The 16,212-nt window shown below is 50.0% G+C and overlaps 1 protein-coding gene across 1 annotated transcript; it reads right to left on the bottom strand.

Moving 5' to 3' along the window:
* Positions 1-243: 243 nt before the first annotated feature.
* Lactbl1 (lactamase, beta-like 1) lies at positions 244-15,733 on the bottom strand. Its single transcript, NM_001243262.1, has 8 exons — positions 15,613-15,733; positions 14,997-15,069; positions 11,530-11,665; positions 9,026-9,135; positions 7,219-7,376; positions 5,188-5,426; positions 2,482-2,587; positions 244-1,254 (listed from the first exon to the last, which is right to left on the bottom strand). The coding sequence occupies exons 2-8, from the start codon at positions 15,006-15,008 to the stop codon at positions 270-272; spliced, it is 1,746 nt and encodes a 581-aa protein (NP_001230191.1). The 5' UTR covers positions 15,009-15,069; positions 15,613-15,733; the 3' UTR covers positions 244-269.
* Between the last annotated feature and the right edge of the window lie 479 nt (positions 15,734-16,212).

Here is a 16,212-nt window from a genome sequence, read left to right as displayed (position 1 = left end):
CAAGTGGGGTGAGGCCAAAGGCAGAGGAGGTTGCCACGGGGATGGGGGTGAGCAAGAGGTTGTCAGGCAGTGTGGGGAAAGAGAGGCTGCAAGCATGAGAAGCTATGGGGTTAGGGGGAGGTTGGGGGGGGGGGGGTTGAGGAGACAGGGAGGCTGCAGATAAAAGGAAAGCTGCAGGTGGGCATGGGAAGGCTGGAGGCCCGCATAGGGGTTGCAAGCATGGGCAATGCAAAGGCATGTGTGGGCGCATGCACGTAGGGATGCCCAGCTCACTGGGAGCTGAACACTGGCCTGCGTGGCAAGCGCAGCACTCCGTAGGTGTTGAGGCCCGGTACGTCGAAGCCCGGCGCCAACCCGTGGCGATCCAGTGGGTAGAACCGCACCAGCTGGCCGTGCTGGGACTCCAGAGACAACCAGGCGTCGGCGAGCGGCAGCGCGCACGGGAACTCGCGCGCCACGTGCAACTGGAAGACGCGGCCGCGCACGTGGCGCAGGGCGAGCGATCGGAAGGCGGCGGGCACGAGCGCCTCCACGCGCGGCCCAAACTGGCGCAAGCGCAGCTCGCCACGCGGCCCGGCGGCGCGCACCTCGTAGAAGGTGCGGTTGGCGAAGGTGAAAAAGCCAGCGAACGGGCGCGCGCGGGGCGGGGGCGCGGGGGCAAGCTCAGCCTCTCGCAATGCGCGCTCCAGGGCTGGCAGCAGCGTATCCAGGGCGTCAGCCACCAGGTCGCGCGTGGGAGGGCGAGGCCCGGCTAGCAACAGCACAAATCCCAAGCGCAGCGGTGGCACGAGCGCCAGGCTGGCGGCATAGCCGTCCAAGTCGCCATCCTTGCGCGCCACGCGGTATCCACGCCTCTCGTGGAACTCCCAGGGTGTACCGGTTTCACTAGCAAAGTAGCCGTGGGCGCAGGCGCGTAGTGGTGCTAGCAATGTGGCCAGGCTGTCGGGCCGTAGCAGCCGTCGGGGACCTGCACCCAGGAGCGCAGCCGCAAGCCTGGCCAGGTCTGCAGCTGTCGAGTACATCTGGCCCGATGGCCGGTACCAGCCCAGATCGTAGAGCGGGGCGGACCTGCCGCTGCCATAGAAGCCAGCAGCCAGACGTGCACGCACTGTTCCTGTCAGTGCAAAGCCGGTGTCACTCATCCCCAGCGGTTCCAGCACCTGCTCAGACACCCAGCGCTCATAGTCGCCCTGTGCCCTGTGCGCAGCCAGCACATGGGCTAGGAGAGAGAAGGCCAGCGTGCTGTAGTGGCATCTGGAGGGAGAAAGGGGGCAAGGATAGGGTGCTCTACATGATCTCCAGGACAGTGTGGTGGCACCAGGAGGGAGAGAAAGGAAGCAAGGCCAGTCTAGTATTTGGCGAAGCAGAGGGAAATCTGGCCCTGTCCACTTGTCTTATCCCTCACTCCCTACCCCAAGTTCGCAAAGCTAAACTTCCTGTTCATAGGTCAGACCTTTCTTTAACTGTTTACTATTGATATCCATCATGGCAAAACTCTATTTGTGTCGTTTATTTCTTCGCTGTGACTCCCTCACCAGTGCAAACTGTAAAAAGGGCCTTCGTCATTGTGGTGGATTAAATTTGCTTGGCCCTTGGGAAGTAGAACTATTAGGAGGTGTGGCCTCATCGGAGGAGGTGTGGCCTCATTGGAGGAATTGTAGGTGGGCTTTGAGGCCTCCTATGCATAAGCTCCGCCCAGTATGGCATTACAATCCCCTTCTGCTGTTTTCAGCTCAACATGTAGAATTCTCAGCTCCTCCAGCACCCTATCTGCCTGCACACTGCCTTGCTTTCCATTATGATGATAGTGGACTCAACCTCTGAAGCTGTAAGCCATTTGAACTTCAAATGAAATGTTTTCCTTTATAAAAGTTGTTTTGGTCATGGTGTCTCTACACAGCAGTAAAAACCTAACTTAAGATGTGTTTGCTGCTGTAGCCAGATGCAGTCTCCTTGATTGCTTCTGGTGTCTTGTTTTTGGTTTTGGTTGGTTGCTTTAGAAAATCTCATTGTGTAACCTAAACTGGCCTGCATCTCTCTAGTCCCTGTCTCTGCTTCCCAAATGTTATGATTAAGTAGATTCTTTTTTGTTTTTTTAAGATTTATTTATTTTATGTATAAGAATGTTCTGTCTGCATGTACACCTGTGTGCCAGAAGAGGGCATCAGATCCCATTATTGAGAGCCACTATGTGGTTGCTAGGAATTGAAGTCAGGACCTCTGGAAGAACAGCCAGTTCTTAACTGCTGAGCCATCTCTCCAACCCCCAAGTAGACTCTTAATAAATCCAGTTGATGAGGGACAGGGAGACTGGAACAGACCTGGGTTCTGGGTCCAGCTCTCCCAAACCTTGCTATGCTTGCCCCTACAGGCTTTAGTCTTTCTGGGTATCTGATGGACTCTATTCAGCGATCCCCAGAACCTTCCTGACTCTGACCATCTGGTAGGATGTGTGGCTGGACTTCAGGGCACGCTCCTCACCTGGTTCCTGGGTCAGCCACCAGGACATCATCCTTGAGCAGGCTCAGAGCCTCCTGGGTGCTGCCCCTCCACAGCAGTGAAGTGCCCCGGAGTCTTCGGGGAAGTCCTGGGAAAGAGCAGTGGTCAGACCTGCAGGACCTGTGCACTGCTAGAGAAGTCCCTTCCCTAGAACAACACTCAGTCATTTCCCCCATGCCTCCCACTGCAGCCAGCCACCAGCTCCCCTTCCTAGAAGCAAACATTCTTGTCTCTTTCTTCTCTCTACTCTCCCTCCCAAGTGTTGGGATTGCCGGCAGATACCACAAAGCCCAGCCCTTCCACAGGCATTTACTACATCCTGAAATATTTAATACTTAGGGCTGGCAAGATGGCTTCTCTGCTAAAGGTGCTTGCCAACAATCCTTGAGTTCAATCCACAAAATGCCCATGGTGGAAAGAACTCCCACAAGTTGTCCTCTGACATCCATTCAAGTATCATAGCATGCACGTCGCCCCCCCCCCACCGAGACAAATTAAAGATGTAAAAAAGAATAATATTTATATAATACACGGCATGTTATATAATCAAGTACATTACACCCGCCTCATCATAAACAGGTTTTTATAGTTAGTGTATTTATATATTTTTATGTTTATTTCTGTAGTATATATATATACATGTACTTTCTCCTTAACATTTTATTTCATATCAGTGAACAAAGAACATTATCATTTAGAGCTATATAGAATTTTATGCCAAAGCCATTCCCCTAGTGAGGAACATGTAGGTTATTTTATTTTATTTTATTTTATTTTATTTTATTTTATTTTATTTTATTTTATTTTATTTGGTTTTTCGAGACAGGGTTTCTCTGTGTAGCTCTGGCTGTCCTGGAACTCACTCTGTAGACCAGGCTAGCCTCCAACTCAGAAATCCTCCTGCCTCTGCCTCCCAAGTGCTGGGATTAAAGGCGTGCGCCACCACGAGGTTATTTCTCCTTGTTTTGGTTTTGGTGTTTTAAGAGGGTCTCATGGGAAGCCAGGCTGGCTTTGAACTCACTATGTAGCCCAGGATGCCCTTGAACCCCTGATTCTCTTACCTCCTCTTGCGAGTGCTGAGCTTCAACTCTGTGCCCCCACACTGGCTCCTCTCTCCTTACTGTAAACACTAGGCAGTGAATAATTGCGAGCATGCTTCACGCTACACAGGGTGAGGTCACCTTCGGTAGAATTTTCTAGAAATAAAATTTCTCACTCACGGGGACTATGTGCCCTTTTCTCTACAGCGGGAGCTTGGTTCATTGCACTGCTGATCTCCAGTCGACTGTGACAAACAGCCTGGCTTGGAGACAGCACTTGGGAGGTGGAGGCAGGAGGATCAGGATTTCAAGGTCATCTTCAGCTACATCGAGAATGTGAGGAAAGCCTGGGCTAAGAGAAACCCTAACTCAAAAAAAGACAAGGCGAGAAAACGATTGTGAGACATGTTTGAATTGGCCTTCACATAGGTTTTATCCATTGGTTTGTTTACAGTGCGCTGGGGAGGGGGGGGTATCTTAGGGTTTCTATTGCCGTGCTGAAAACCATGACCAAAGCAACTTGGGGAGAAAAGGCTTTATTTGGCTTACGCATCACACTTCATCGAGGGAAGCCAAGGCAGGAACTAAAACAGAGCAGGAACCTGAAGGCAGGAGCTGATGCAGAGGCCATGGATGGGTGCTGCTTACTGGCTTGCTCCTCCTGGCTTGCTCAGCCTGCTTTCTGAAAGAACCCAGGACCACCAGCCCAGGGATGGCTCCACCCACAATGGGCTGGGCCCTCTCACATCAATCACTAGTTAAGAAAACAGCCTACAGGCTTGTCTGCACCCCAATTTATGGAGGCATTTTCCTAGTTAAGATTCCCTTCTTTCAGATGACTTTAGCTTGTGTCAAGTTGACATAAAACTATCCAGCACAGAGGGTCATCAGTTTAAATTCCCTCCTCTGGTGTAGATGAGGACGCTATCTCTGTGGTTTCTCCATTCACTGTACCTATACGATTTTGATCTTTGTTGGTCTGACAGGGAGAACGTGTGTCTGTGTAGTTTCTTGTTTTCTCTCGCCTGATCTGTACTCCCAGATCCAGGCCAGGGACAGAGCTCAGCGGTTACAACGCTTGCTTAGCATGCGTGAAGCCCTGAGTTCCTTCCCCAACAATGACATATTGGATATGGTGACACATACGCATAATCTTAGCACTCGGAGGGAAAGGATCAAAAGTGCAGGATCCTCCTGAGCCACAGAATGAATTTGAAGCCAGCCTGGGCGACAAGAGACCCTGTCTCGATAAAATAAAATAAAATAAAATAAAATAAAATAAAATAAAAAAAAAAAAAAAAAAAGTCCCAGTGCTGGAGAGATAACAGCTAAAGCTGCTTTTCCAAAAGACCCAAGTCCAGACCCCAGCACTCACCTGTAGCTCCATTCCTGGAGGATCTGAGTAACACCTCTGTGGGCACTCGTGTGAGTGCGCATGCGTGCGCGCACACACCCATTTTAAAATTAAGTTTAAAAAAAAAAAACTCCCAGGCTGCCTCAGCTCATTCTAACCTGCCACCTCCCGTGGCCTGTGGTTTGCAGGCATGGCCACTCGGGAACCAGAGCAGGGTCCTAACGGCTGGGAATCTGTGTTAGGTGCCTGCCCCAACCCCCCTCCCGACCCATGGACAATTCCGAGGAGGCTCACCTGACAACTGACTGGCCATCCTCCGGAGAGTGACAGGGGACGGCCTTGGGAGGGAGCCCATCTCTTCAGATTCCCCCGTTGGGCCCTGTGCTCCAGGGCCTTGGGCTGTGCCCAGAGGGTTGTTGATGGAGAATGTGCTGGCATAGCGCTCCAGAGGGTCGTCCAGGGAGTCCACGATGCCCTCCTCCCACAGGCGATACAGCATCAGCACAGGGAAGATCTTGGAGATGCTGGCAATCCTGTGTTGGGATATAGGAGTGCAGAGGGCAGCCTGGCAGCCTCACAACCCACTCTCCACCCTGTGTCCCACCTTCAGCTTCTCACACGCTACATTCCACCCTAGGCTGTGAAGGGACCCTGGCCAGGTCAAGTGTGGCAAGCATGGCTTGGCCAGATCTGGCAGGCATGGCTCTGGCAGGCCTTGCCCTTCTCTTCAATCTCTCTGTCTTGCAAAACAAAACAAAAAAAAAAAAGTTAGATTACATTTACAAAGCTGGCCACCAAGGACTGTTCCTTTATTTGGCCATTTTCTCCTCCTAAGACTGACTACCAAGGTCCAGCTATCCAGGTATTAAAGTTCAGCAATCAAAACCCCCTTTGGTTCACCTAATTAACATGCCCAATTAAAATAAATTAAACACCTCGCTCTAAAATGGGATTTCCCCTTGTACCTTTCTTTCTTCCTTCCTTCCTTCCTTCCTTCCTTCCTTCCTTCCTTCCTTCCTTTCTTTCTTTCTTTCTTTCTTTCTTTGTCTCTTTCTTTCCTTCTCTCTCTCTCTCTCTCTCTCTCTCTCTCTCTCTCTCTCTCTCTCTCTCTCTCTCTCTCTCTCTCTCTCTTTCTCTTTTTTTTTTCAAGACAGGGTTTCTCTGTGTAGCCCTGGCTGTCCTGGAACTCACTCTGTAGACCAGGCTGTCCTCGAACTCAGAAATCTGCCTGCCTCTGCCTCCCAAGTGCTGGGATTAAAGGCGTGCGCCACCACTGCCCGGCCCCTTGTTCCTTTATAAACTGTCAATTTGCTATGTGCTGCGTCTGTCTCCTCTAGCCTTTGTCCTGTGTGACAAACACTTCCTCCTCTCCCTTGTTCCCCTTCTCTTCTCTGTCTTTCTCCTGTATTTGTCTCTCTGTCCCTCCGTGACAAATAAATCTTAGTGCTGAGAACTTGGTCCTGGGAGTCCTGAGCTGACACTTTTCCTTTCAGGCTGCATCTTGGGCTGAATCCGAGGGTTCTGCAGAGTTGCCTGTGGATGCTTAGGATGTACCAGAAAGCTGGGATAGGATGGACTCCTCAGCACCCTTCCCCACACCCTTTACCACATCAGTACTGGAGCAGAGCTGGGCTGGGTCAGTCCTATCTCTCACTGACTGTGTGACCTTGGACAAGTTACTAGAACTTTCTGAGAGTTTGACTGTTGATTTCATGGGCTATAATAGGAATAGAGCTGTGTGTGTGTGTGTGTGTGTGTGTGTGTGTGTGTGTGTGTGTGTGTGTGCGCGCGCGCGCGCACGCGGAGCACTCAGCATGCCAGGCAGTACATACACAGTAAGCAAGACAATTGGAACTCTGGGCCCTGTGTGTGGTGCCACAAAGGCCCAGTGTGAAGGTTAAATCCTGCAGGACCCCTGAAGTCCCCACAGTATCTCTGGGATCAAGTGGGTCCCTTGTTGCAGCTCTGAGGACTCTGCAGGCAGCACCTAAGAGGAGACGCTCTGGGCATGCAGCCAAGTGTCCCCAGCTGCCTCCAGCTGGATCAAAGCCACTCACTCACAGGGATGTAGAAAGAGGCTGGGAGCTGGTGACCATCCTAAGTGGCACGTGGAGAGGAGACAAGATCCTTCCCTCATTTGTCCTGTGGTCCTCATGCTGTGGCATTGGACATTCATAGTTCCTGGTCTTCTCTGGACCTCTGTCTCCCATAGAACTGCCAGGCCCTGGCAGCTGGGACCCCACCCTCCTATGTCCTGCCTCCTATACCTGCTTGGCTTGCCATCCTGATCATCCCTTCTGAGACCCTGGAGGGCACCCCACTAACCGGTACATGGTATACTCATTAGGGGTTCCAGAATTTGGATCTGAGCCATTCTTCCTCCCGAAGTTCCCAGTCCAGAGCACAGTGTCATTATGGATGACGAGGGCAGACATGGCAGCCAGGCCTGGGGCCAACATCGCCTTGCGCAGAATCCCATCCACCTTGAGAGAGAATAGGGGCAGAATGTGGGTGCAGTAACAGCCCCTGCCTCAGCACACCTACCTGTCCCTAAAGCCATACCTGCCCTGTACCCTAGGAGCCTACAGACCCTGAAATCTCATACCCTGTGAGGACCCGACTCACCTGTCTCAGACATAGGGCTCCCTAAAGGATGTGTGTGTGTCTGTGTATGTGTGTCTGTGTATGTGTGTCTGTATATGTGTGTGTGTGTGTGTGTGTATGTGTGTCTGTATATGTGTGTGTATGTATGTGTATGTATGTCTGTGTATGTGTGTCTGTATATGTGTGTGTGTATGTGTGTGTATGTATGTGTGTGTATGTGTGTGTATGTATGTGTATGTATGTGTGTATGTGTGTGTATGTGTGTCTGTATATGTGTGTATGTATATCTGTATATGTGTGTGTATGTGTGTTTATGTGTGTATGTGTATATGTCTGTGTATGTGTATATGTGTGTGTATCTATATATGTGTGTATGTGTGTCTGTATATGTGTGTGTATGTATGTGTGTGTATGTGTGTATATGTGTGTGTGTCTGTGTGTATGTGTGTGTGTATGTGTGTGTGTATGTATATGTGTGTGTATGTGTGTCTGTGTACCACTAGTGCCTGGCTCCTAATCTTCAGTCTTGCTCCTGAGTCAAAAATATGTGTTATCTTTTTGTTGTTGTTTTGTTTCTTCAAGACAGGGTTTCTCTGTATTTCCTTGGCTATCCTGGAATGCACTCTGTAGACCAGATTGGTCTCGAACTCAGAAATGCAACTGCCTCAGTCTCCCAATGCTGGGATTAAAGGTGTGTGCCACCAACACCAGGTGAAGTATGTTGTGGTGGTTTGAATATGCTTGGCCCATAAGAAGTGGTACTGTTAGGATGCATAGCCTTGTTGGAGGAAGTATATCACTGTGGGGGTGGGCTTTGGAGGTCCCCTCCTATAATCAGGCTCCACCCATTGTAGAAGAAAGCTTCTTCCTAGCTGCCTGAAGATGCCAGTCTCCTGACTGCCTTTGGATCAACATGTAGAGCTCTTGGCTCCTTCTCCAGCACCATGTCTGCCTGCAGGCTGCCATGCCCCACCCCCCTTGATGATAATGGACTGAAGCTCTAAACTTGTAAGCCAGTCCCAATTAAATGTTGTCCCTTATAATGGCTGCTTTGGTCATGGTGTCTCTTCACAGCAGTGGAAACCCTAAGACATATGTGCTATCTTAGCTGCTTCCTTCACCTACAGTCAGTCTATCCCCACCCGCTCTGGCCAAGAACTTACTATGTAGACCAGGCTAGCCTCAAACTTGCAATGATCCTTTTGCCTCTGCCTCCCAAGCACTGAGATTCTAGGCACAGAACAGGCACTCAAGAAAAGCACATTGGAAGCTGGATGTGGTGGCTCATGCCTTTGATCCCAGCACTCAGGAGGCAAAGTCAGGGCAATCTATCTGTGAGGCTAGCCTGATCTACAAATCAAATTCCAGCACAGCCAGGGCTGTTATATAGACAAACCCTGTTGGGAAAAAGAAACCAACAAATAAAAGCATATTGAGTGAATGAATGACTGCCACAGCACAGAGAGTAATAATCCCTCGTCTGCCGAGTGTCACCACACTCCCAGGAACTTCCTAAGTGATCACTCACCTTCTCCAAGGCCTCCTTCAGCACCGGCAGGGGGTGAGCAAGAGGCACAAGCTCAGGGTGCCGGGGACACATCTTCACCGGGGCTGGAGGCACCTCTGGCTTCAAGGAACCTAAAGGGTGCATCAGGAGGTAAGTACAGAAGAGGTCAGATCAAGGACAGAGGAGCATCTTAGAGGACAGGGAGGCTGCAGCAAAGGCCAGAGCCATGTCGTGGGGACATCTTCGCACCAGCAGGAGTTTTATTAGAAAACATTCGATCAAGAGCCAACCAAAAGACCAAGGGCCAAGGGATAGTGTGGCCTTAGGATTGAGTCCCTTCAGGTCAGTTACTGGTCTCTACCCTCTCCTTCTTCCTGACAGGCTCAGCCTCATCCACAATCGATCTACCATTCATCTATCCATCCATCCACCCAAAATCCATCCACCATCCATCCATCCATCCACCATCCATCTATCCATCCACCATCCATCTATCCATCCACCATCCATCTATCCATCCATTTGTCTACCCATCCACCCATCCATCCATCCATTCATCCACCATCCATCCACCATCCATCCATCCACCCATTCATCCATCCATCCACCCATCCACCCACCATTCATCCATACCTCAAGCTAGTTTTATATGTTTGAGTGACGTGAACTTGAAACCCCAATGGGGCTTCAGGCCTGAAGCAGCAGGGACAGCTCATTGTGTCCCTAAAACTGAATATGGGTGGCAGATCATGAAGTGAGTCTTGTCTGCCCTTGCCCAAGGAGTGACTGTCATCACATGGAAAAGCCTGGGAAAGTATCACTGAGAACACAACACCCTAGGGAGGCTCCAATCCCCGGTGACTTGCATCCTTCCTTGAAGAGAGTAGGTTAGACCAGCAAAGGGACTGTCAGTTAGCCCCCAGAACCATGAGAAATGATCAGCCAGCAAGATTGCTGTGTTTGTTTTTTCCTTTATGGTTCTGGGGATCGAACCCAGGGCCTTGCACGCTGTAGGCAAGTACACCACCACTAAGCTACATCCCTAGCCCCTGGGGTAGTTTGTTCCTTAGACAGGTTTGGAGTAAAAGTCTTGAAACCTAGATGGGTCTAGTGTCTGTAGCCAGATACACAGAGACACCTGGAGAGTCTGAAAATATGTTATAGAGTCTGGTAGGGCCTGAAAGTGCCCACACTGGGGGTAAGGGCTGGGGGGATTCGTCACGGCATGAGTGTTGAGGTCAAAAGACAACTTGTAGGAATTTTTTTTTCTTTCTTTCCACCATCTGGGTTCCTGGGATCAAGTTTAGGTTATCAGGCTTGGTGGCAAGTACCTATGTGATGACCCATCTGGCCTGCCCAGACTCAGGGAAGCCTGTAGTAGGTGACTCTGACTTGCATCCACTGGATCTGCTCACACAGCTCAGGCTGCAGTTCAAATCTCTCTCTTAAGGTTTCCCACTAAGAATTCATTTTGCAGACTTATAGTACCATCTGTCCATCACAGCTTGGTAGTTTGAGCAACATGGCCCTGAACGGCCTGCCCAGCTGGAGTCTGTTTTCCTGAGCAATAAAGAAGTCCCTTGAAATGGAATTTACCCCAGAAAAGACTGGGGTGGGAGAAGGAGATTTGGGGGAGACACTAAGAGGAGCTGTGTCTGCAGTAGCTCTAGGGGTCTGGGAGCCCCAGCACCTCACTGAACACCAGTCTTTGTCAGTATGAATAACAGGGCTGGGAGAGGCTACTCCCCAGTGCAATGGAGACTTGGGGTCCTGGGTGCCATAGCAACAGAGGATTGTGCCCCTCTGGAGTGCTAGGTAGAATGAAGCAGTCTTGGGAAGGGAGAAGGGCTAGGCCAGCCCACAGAACAAGAGAAACATTGTTTAAATCTTTTTTTTTAAACAGGTTTTCTCTGTGTAGCCCTGGCTGTCCTGGAACTCACTCTGCAGACCAGACTAGCCTCGAACTCAGAGATCCATCTGCCTCTGCTTCCTAAGTGCTGGTTATAAAAGGGCATGCCATCCCCACCTGCCCAGCTAAATTTTTAAAACTAAAATTTTAAATTGTATGTATGGGGGGGGGCACTCATGCATGCACATATGCACACGTGCACATGCGGGTCATGGCATGTATGGAGGTCAGAGCTCGAGTTTGTGGAATGAGTTCTGTCCTTCAACCTTCACATGGTCCTGGGGGTGGAACTCAAGTTGTGGCACGCGCCTTCACTGAGCTGTCTCACCCACCTCTGTTTGAGCTTCTAGGGGAACCCTGAATTGATGACCCGCCCCCCCAGGCTGGATGTCTTGTGAGCCTCCGATGGCCATAGGCTTCTCACTTTGCTTATAAGAGTGTGACCAGGCCCAGAGAGGTCTTGTGAGGCAGCCAGAGATGAACAGTGTGACTTGCAGTGAGAACAGAGGCCTGAGCTCCTGAGCCTAAAGCTTAAGGGTCCTCCACCACCCTCGGGTCCTGGACGCTCCAGGGGGACCCAGCAGGGTGGGAGTAAGTGAGCCGCTTCTTCACTCACCAGTCTGCAGCTTGGGGAGGTAGAGCTGCCACAGGAAGCAGCCAGTCATGGTCGCTGAGAGCAGGAAGAGGAAGCCACTGAGGGCCCACAAAAACCATTTCTTCTTCCCTTTCAGAAGATGGGGCTGCTGGCGGGCCTGAAGAAACAAAGAAACAGGTTCTGGCCTCCAGGGTCAGCAGGGAAAGGAAGATTCCCTCAGTGCCATGCTACCTGTGAAGCCGAGGGCCTCACCACAGTAAGACCTCATCAACTCTACACACCTAGTCTGGCCCTGATGCCCTCACCTCAATTCACCTAACCTTTGTGCTTATCAAGATTCTGGGGAGTCCCACTGAAAGGCTGCCTCCCCCAGGAAGCCTTCCCCAACTCTCCACACCTGCTTCCCTCCCAAGGCCATGTCTTTAAGGGAGAGCAAATACAAATTTCTCAGTATAGAACAATTCCAGACCAGCCCACCCCTCCGATTGTCAGCCGGCTGTCCTAACAAGAGAGCCGTCCAGGCCAGGGATGCCCATCCACGTTCTCCCCTTCTGTAGCCTTTGGTGTGCTGGTTACTCAGTATGTGTCTGAGGTGTACACAGTGGGTCTTGACACAGCCACTTCCAGGGCACCCCCTCCAGGTTCCTCATCTTAAACCTAGGATTGATGAAGTGGAAACTTAAGGGTTCTTTGGAAAGTCAGTCGTGTTGGATGGCGTTTTGCTGGAGCAAACATGTGAAGGAGTGTTTTCCTGAAGCGGACACAGGTGAAAGACTAAGGCAGACGCGTGAGGGAACGTTTGGCTGAAGCAGACACAGGAAAGAGGATGCTCTGCTAAAGCAAGCACGTGAAAGGACACGTGATGAAGGACTCTTTGCTAACAACACGATGTATTGGTCCGCCTGACATTGCGTGGTTTGAGCTCCATTTGTTTCTCTCCATAGAGAGAAACACACCAAAAATCTTCTAGTGGTGTCTCTGCAGTTTCTTGCCACTTCCGTGGACTTGGGGTGATTGGCAGAGTGATGGCAGCTGAGACAGACGCACGTGCTGAGGCAAGACCCATGGAGGACATGTGATGTTTGGAGGGTATAAATAGGACTCGACAGACAGTGATGGGAGCTGAGCTGGGCTTGTTTATAGAAGTAGCTGTGCAACACTTGTGGGTCTTGAATCTTCACTGATCTTCATTTCCCTGAGAGAGGCACAGCTGAGAACTTCTGGTGTCCCCTCCTGTCCTTCCTGCTGACTCGTGCCAAGGCCGAGGCCTGCCTGTCTTTGCTAGGTGCCATGTCTGCTGATTCGTGTTTGCTATCGCGACTCTACCAAACTGGACTACTGCTGGTGTATCCATGAAGTGTTTTGCGAGTGGATCAAACTGCCTGCTAACCTGTGAACTGAACTGCCAATTTCCAGGCAACACAGATGGGAGTTACTCCAAAGAACCTTTCTAAACAGATCTACCCCCCCCCCGTCTCCCTCTCCCCGTATCCATTCTTTTCCACTACCTCTGGTGGGCTACAAGGACGTTAAACCATATAAGAACCATCATTAAAAATACATTTAAAAAATCAGAATTACAGACAGAGCACCTAAGTGGGCATGCCTGAAGCTCCCAGCCTGTGGGCACTGCTCACTGTGGTGAACATCTCACCAGGCCACCCTTCCCAAACAGGTAGAGAAGGCTCATATGGTGAACAGAAATGAAACCAGGATACCCCCAGTCCTGTGTGTGACGCCACACACTCATTAGCTCACTAAATAACACTTGGGTGGGGTCATTTCTGTGGTCTGTCATTGATGCTTTTTCTGGGGTAACTAAGCGTTTGTTCGAGTCTCCCCAGGAAATTTCACATAACAGCAGTGAATCCCAGGTGTCGCCCTTTACATCTGACAAGGTGACTTGCATCTGAAAGCTCCCTTCCTTGTCCCCGACCTTTCTCCTGAGCAGTCACTAGGCACCCGGAGCTGTACCAGGTTTCTGGGGTGAGGCAGTGAGCCGGCTGGAGGGATCTCCACCCTCTTGGAGCTGGTACCCGAATAGTGCCTGCTGTCTGTGGGAACAGAGCGTCTAGGAGCTGTACCAGGTAACTAAGCGTTTGTGAAAACACATTTTTCTCTGTGTTTATGAATGCACGTGTGTATGCACGCATGTGTGTATGTGTGCATGTGTGTGTATGTTTGAATGTATGTGTGCATGTGTATATAAGTGTATGTGTGCGTGAGTGTATATGTACATGTGAGCATGTGTGTATGTGTGCATTTATGTATGAATGTATGTGTATGTGTGCATTTGTGCATGTGTGTATGTGTGTGCATGTGTGCATTGTGTAAGTGTTCATGTGTGCATGTTTGTATGAATGTATGTATGCAAGTGTATGTGTATATGTGTTCATGTGTGTGTGTGTATTTGTGCATGTTTGTATGAATGTATGTGTGTATAAATATATGTGTATGTGTGCATGTGTGTATGAATAGATGTGTATATATGTGCATGTGTGTGTGCATGTGTGTATGTATGTGTACATATGTGTGTATGCATGTGTACATGTGTATATGTGCGCACATGTGTATGTGTACGTGTGTGTATGTGCGCACATGTGCATTGTGTATGTATGTGTACATATGTGTGTATGCATGTGTACGTGTGTGCATATAGAAGTCAAAAGTCAACATCAGATACCTTTCTCCATTATTCTTGTTTTTTGAGGCGGGATCTCCAGCTGGAACATGAGGCTCTGTGACTAGAGGAAGCCGACTGACCAGAGAACTCCAAAGAGCTGCCTGTCCCTGCCTCCCCGGCACTGGGATTGAGGGTACGAACCACTGCCCCTCAGGTTTTTTATATAGTACTGGGGATTGAACCTGGGTCTTTGAGTACTTTACCAAGTGAGCCATCTCCTAGCTACTTATAACTTTTCAAAGGCCTGAACCAACCAAATATCCTTCAATGATGAATGAAAATATGACTCATAGGTCCATGCAATCGAATGTTACATAGCAACATAAAGAATAGAGTATCTATATATATAATAATATGTATAAATCTTAAATGCACTGTGCTAAGTGAAATAAATAAACCATTCTCAAACGCGGACGGATTGTAGCATCATTTGTATAACACTCTGGAAAGGGCAACAAACAGAACCTGAGCTCAGCTCTGCACCTTCCAGCTCTGGACAAATGACTTCACCTCTTGAAGCCAGAAGACTGCCCCTCCCCCCGGGAGAGCTCAGGTGAGCCCCTACAGAGCTGTGCAGGAAGCATGGATCGATTGGCAAACAAGTTGTGTTACAATAACAAGTGTTAGCTCAACTGTCATAGTTGCTTTACTTGTTCCAGAGAGAAACAAGCAAGAGCAGAGGCTCCGGTGGGGAAGCAGGTGAAGCAGCCAGGGTGGGAAGGAGGGCAGAGTCACTGAGCAAGCAGCTGAGGAGGAGCTAGGGATGTTGACCAAGAAAATGTGTGACTTCCTGATTGGGACTCACCCGAGTCTTCATCTTCCTTAGGGCATGGAAGATTCCAGCTCCTTGAGGATTCTGGCCTGCAGCGCAGGAAACCCTGTGGACAGGAAACTAAGAGAAGCAAAGGCAAGAAGAAGTGGGAGCAGTGGGGAGACAGGGCCCGGAGAGATGGCTCAGAGCTTAAGAGCACTGCTGCTATTTCAGAGGATCTGGGTTCAATTCCCTGCATCTACATGGTAGCTCACAACCATCTATAACCACAGTTTCTGGGGTTCTGACACTCTCCAGGGATGCCAGACCTACCCATGATACAAGCATAAATGGGGAAACATACATACACATAAAATTAATAATAAAGACATGTCCTGGGAGAAGAAGGGACAGAAAATAGCTAGAAAGGGGGTAAAATGAGGATGGTGGGGAAGGAGGACCCCACTTCCCAAGCTCAGAAGCCTGGCTGATTCGCAGTGCCTGATTGTCCAGGACTATCCTGCTTCTTGCACTAGAAGACCCAGAACCCCTTCTATCTCAGGCAAACCTGAAGGAGGGCACCAAACCTACCCCAAATCTACCAGCCTCTAATTCCAGCTCCTTCCCCCACAACCATCTGCCAGGCCCCAGACTCTCACATTTTACCTACTTCCAGAAGGATCTAATGGAATCCACAATTCAGCTCTTTCAACCGGGATCCCTGTGTTTCAAGGGTCTTCCTGAACGCTCAGCATGAGCTTTGCCCAAACTGCCAGCAGCCGTGACAGATGTGGCCCTCATTTCTCCAGCTCTAATCCCTCGCTGTCCTCTGCCTAGAGGATTAGCTTCCCAGGAGCCCTGGCAGCAGGGAAGCTGGGCAGATGTATCAGAGTGCCGGACATCTATGCCATGTGACCACAGAAGCTATAGTCCGGGGGCATGAAGAAACTCAGGAAAAGAGGTGACAAAAGACAGCTACCAGGATCTGACCCTCAGGCCCTTAGAACCCTTTTCCAAGCTCAAACCAGTTCACCAGTCACCTCTGAGAACACAGGTGTGAGCCTTTCTATTAAGTGCCCAGGAGAGCCACTGTTACCTGGAAGTGAGACTCTCTCGGTTTCTTTGTAAATGAGGACAATAATGACTACAGCTAATTAAGTAGGAGAGTGCTTCTAAGGCAGAAGCCCGTGACCTGCCCCTAGGAGGGGCTGGCTCTGCCAAGGCTGGCACTCATGACTTGGCTCTGGTATCAAACTCCCAATCTGGTCCA

The sequence above is a fragment of the Mus musculus genome, chromosome 4 (assembly GCF_000001635.26).
Source record: "Mus musculus strain C57BL/6J chromosome 4, GRCm38.p6 C57BL/6J".
Taxonomy (NCBI): domain Eukaryota; kingdom Metazoa; phylum Chordata; class Mammalia; order Rodentia; family Muridae; genus Mus; species Mus musculus.
Note: the sequence above shows the minus strand (reverse complement) of the source record. Positions and strands in the feature narration are given on the sequence as shown.

Excerpts from the sequence above, each read along its gene's own strand:
- Lactbl1 (NM_001243262.1), bottom strand. Across the intron at positions 7,377-9,025 it reads TGAAGGAGGCCTTGGAGAAG|GTGGATGGGATTCTGCGCAA; the intron begins GTGAGTGATCAC and ends TTCTCTCTCAAG. Across the intron at positions 5,427-7,218 it reads AATGAGTATACCATGTACCG|GATTGCCAGCATCTCCAAGA; the intron begins GTTAGTGGGGTG and ends ATCCCAACACAG.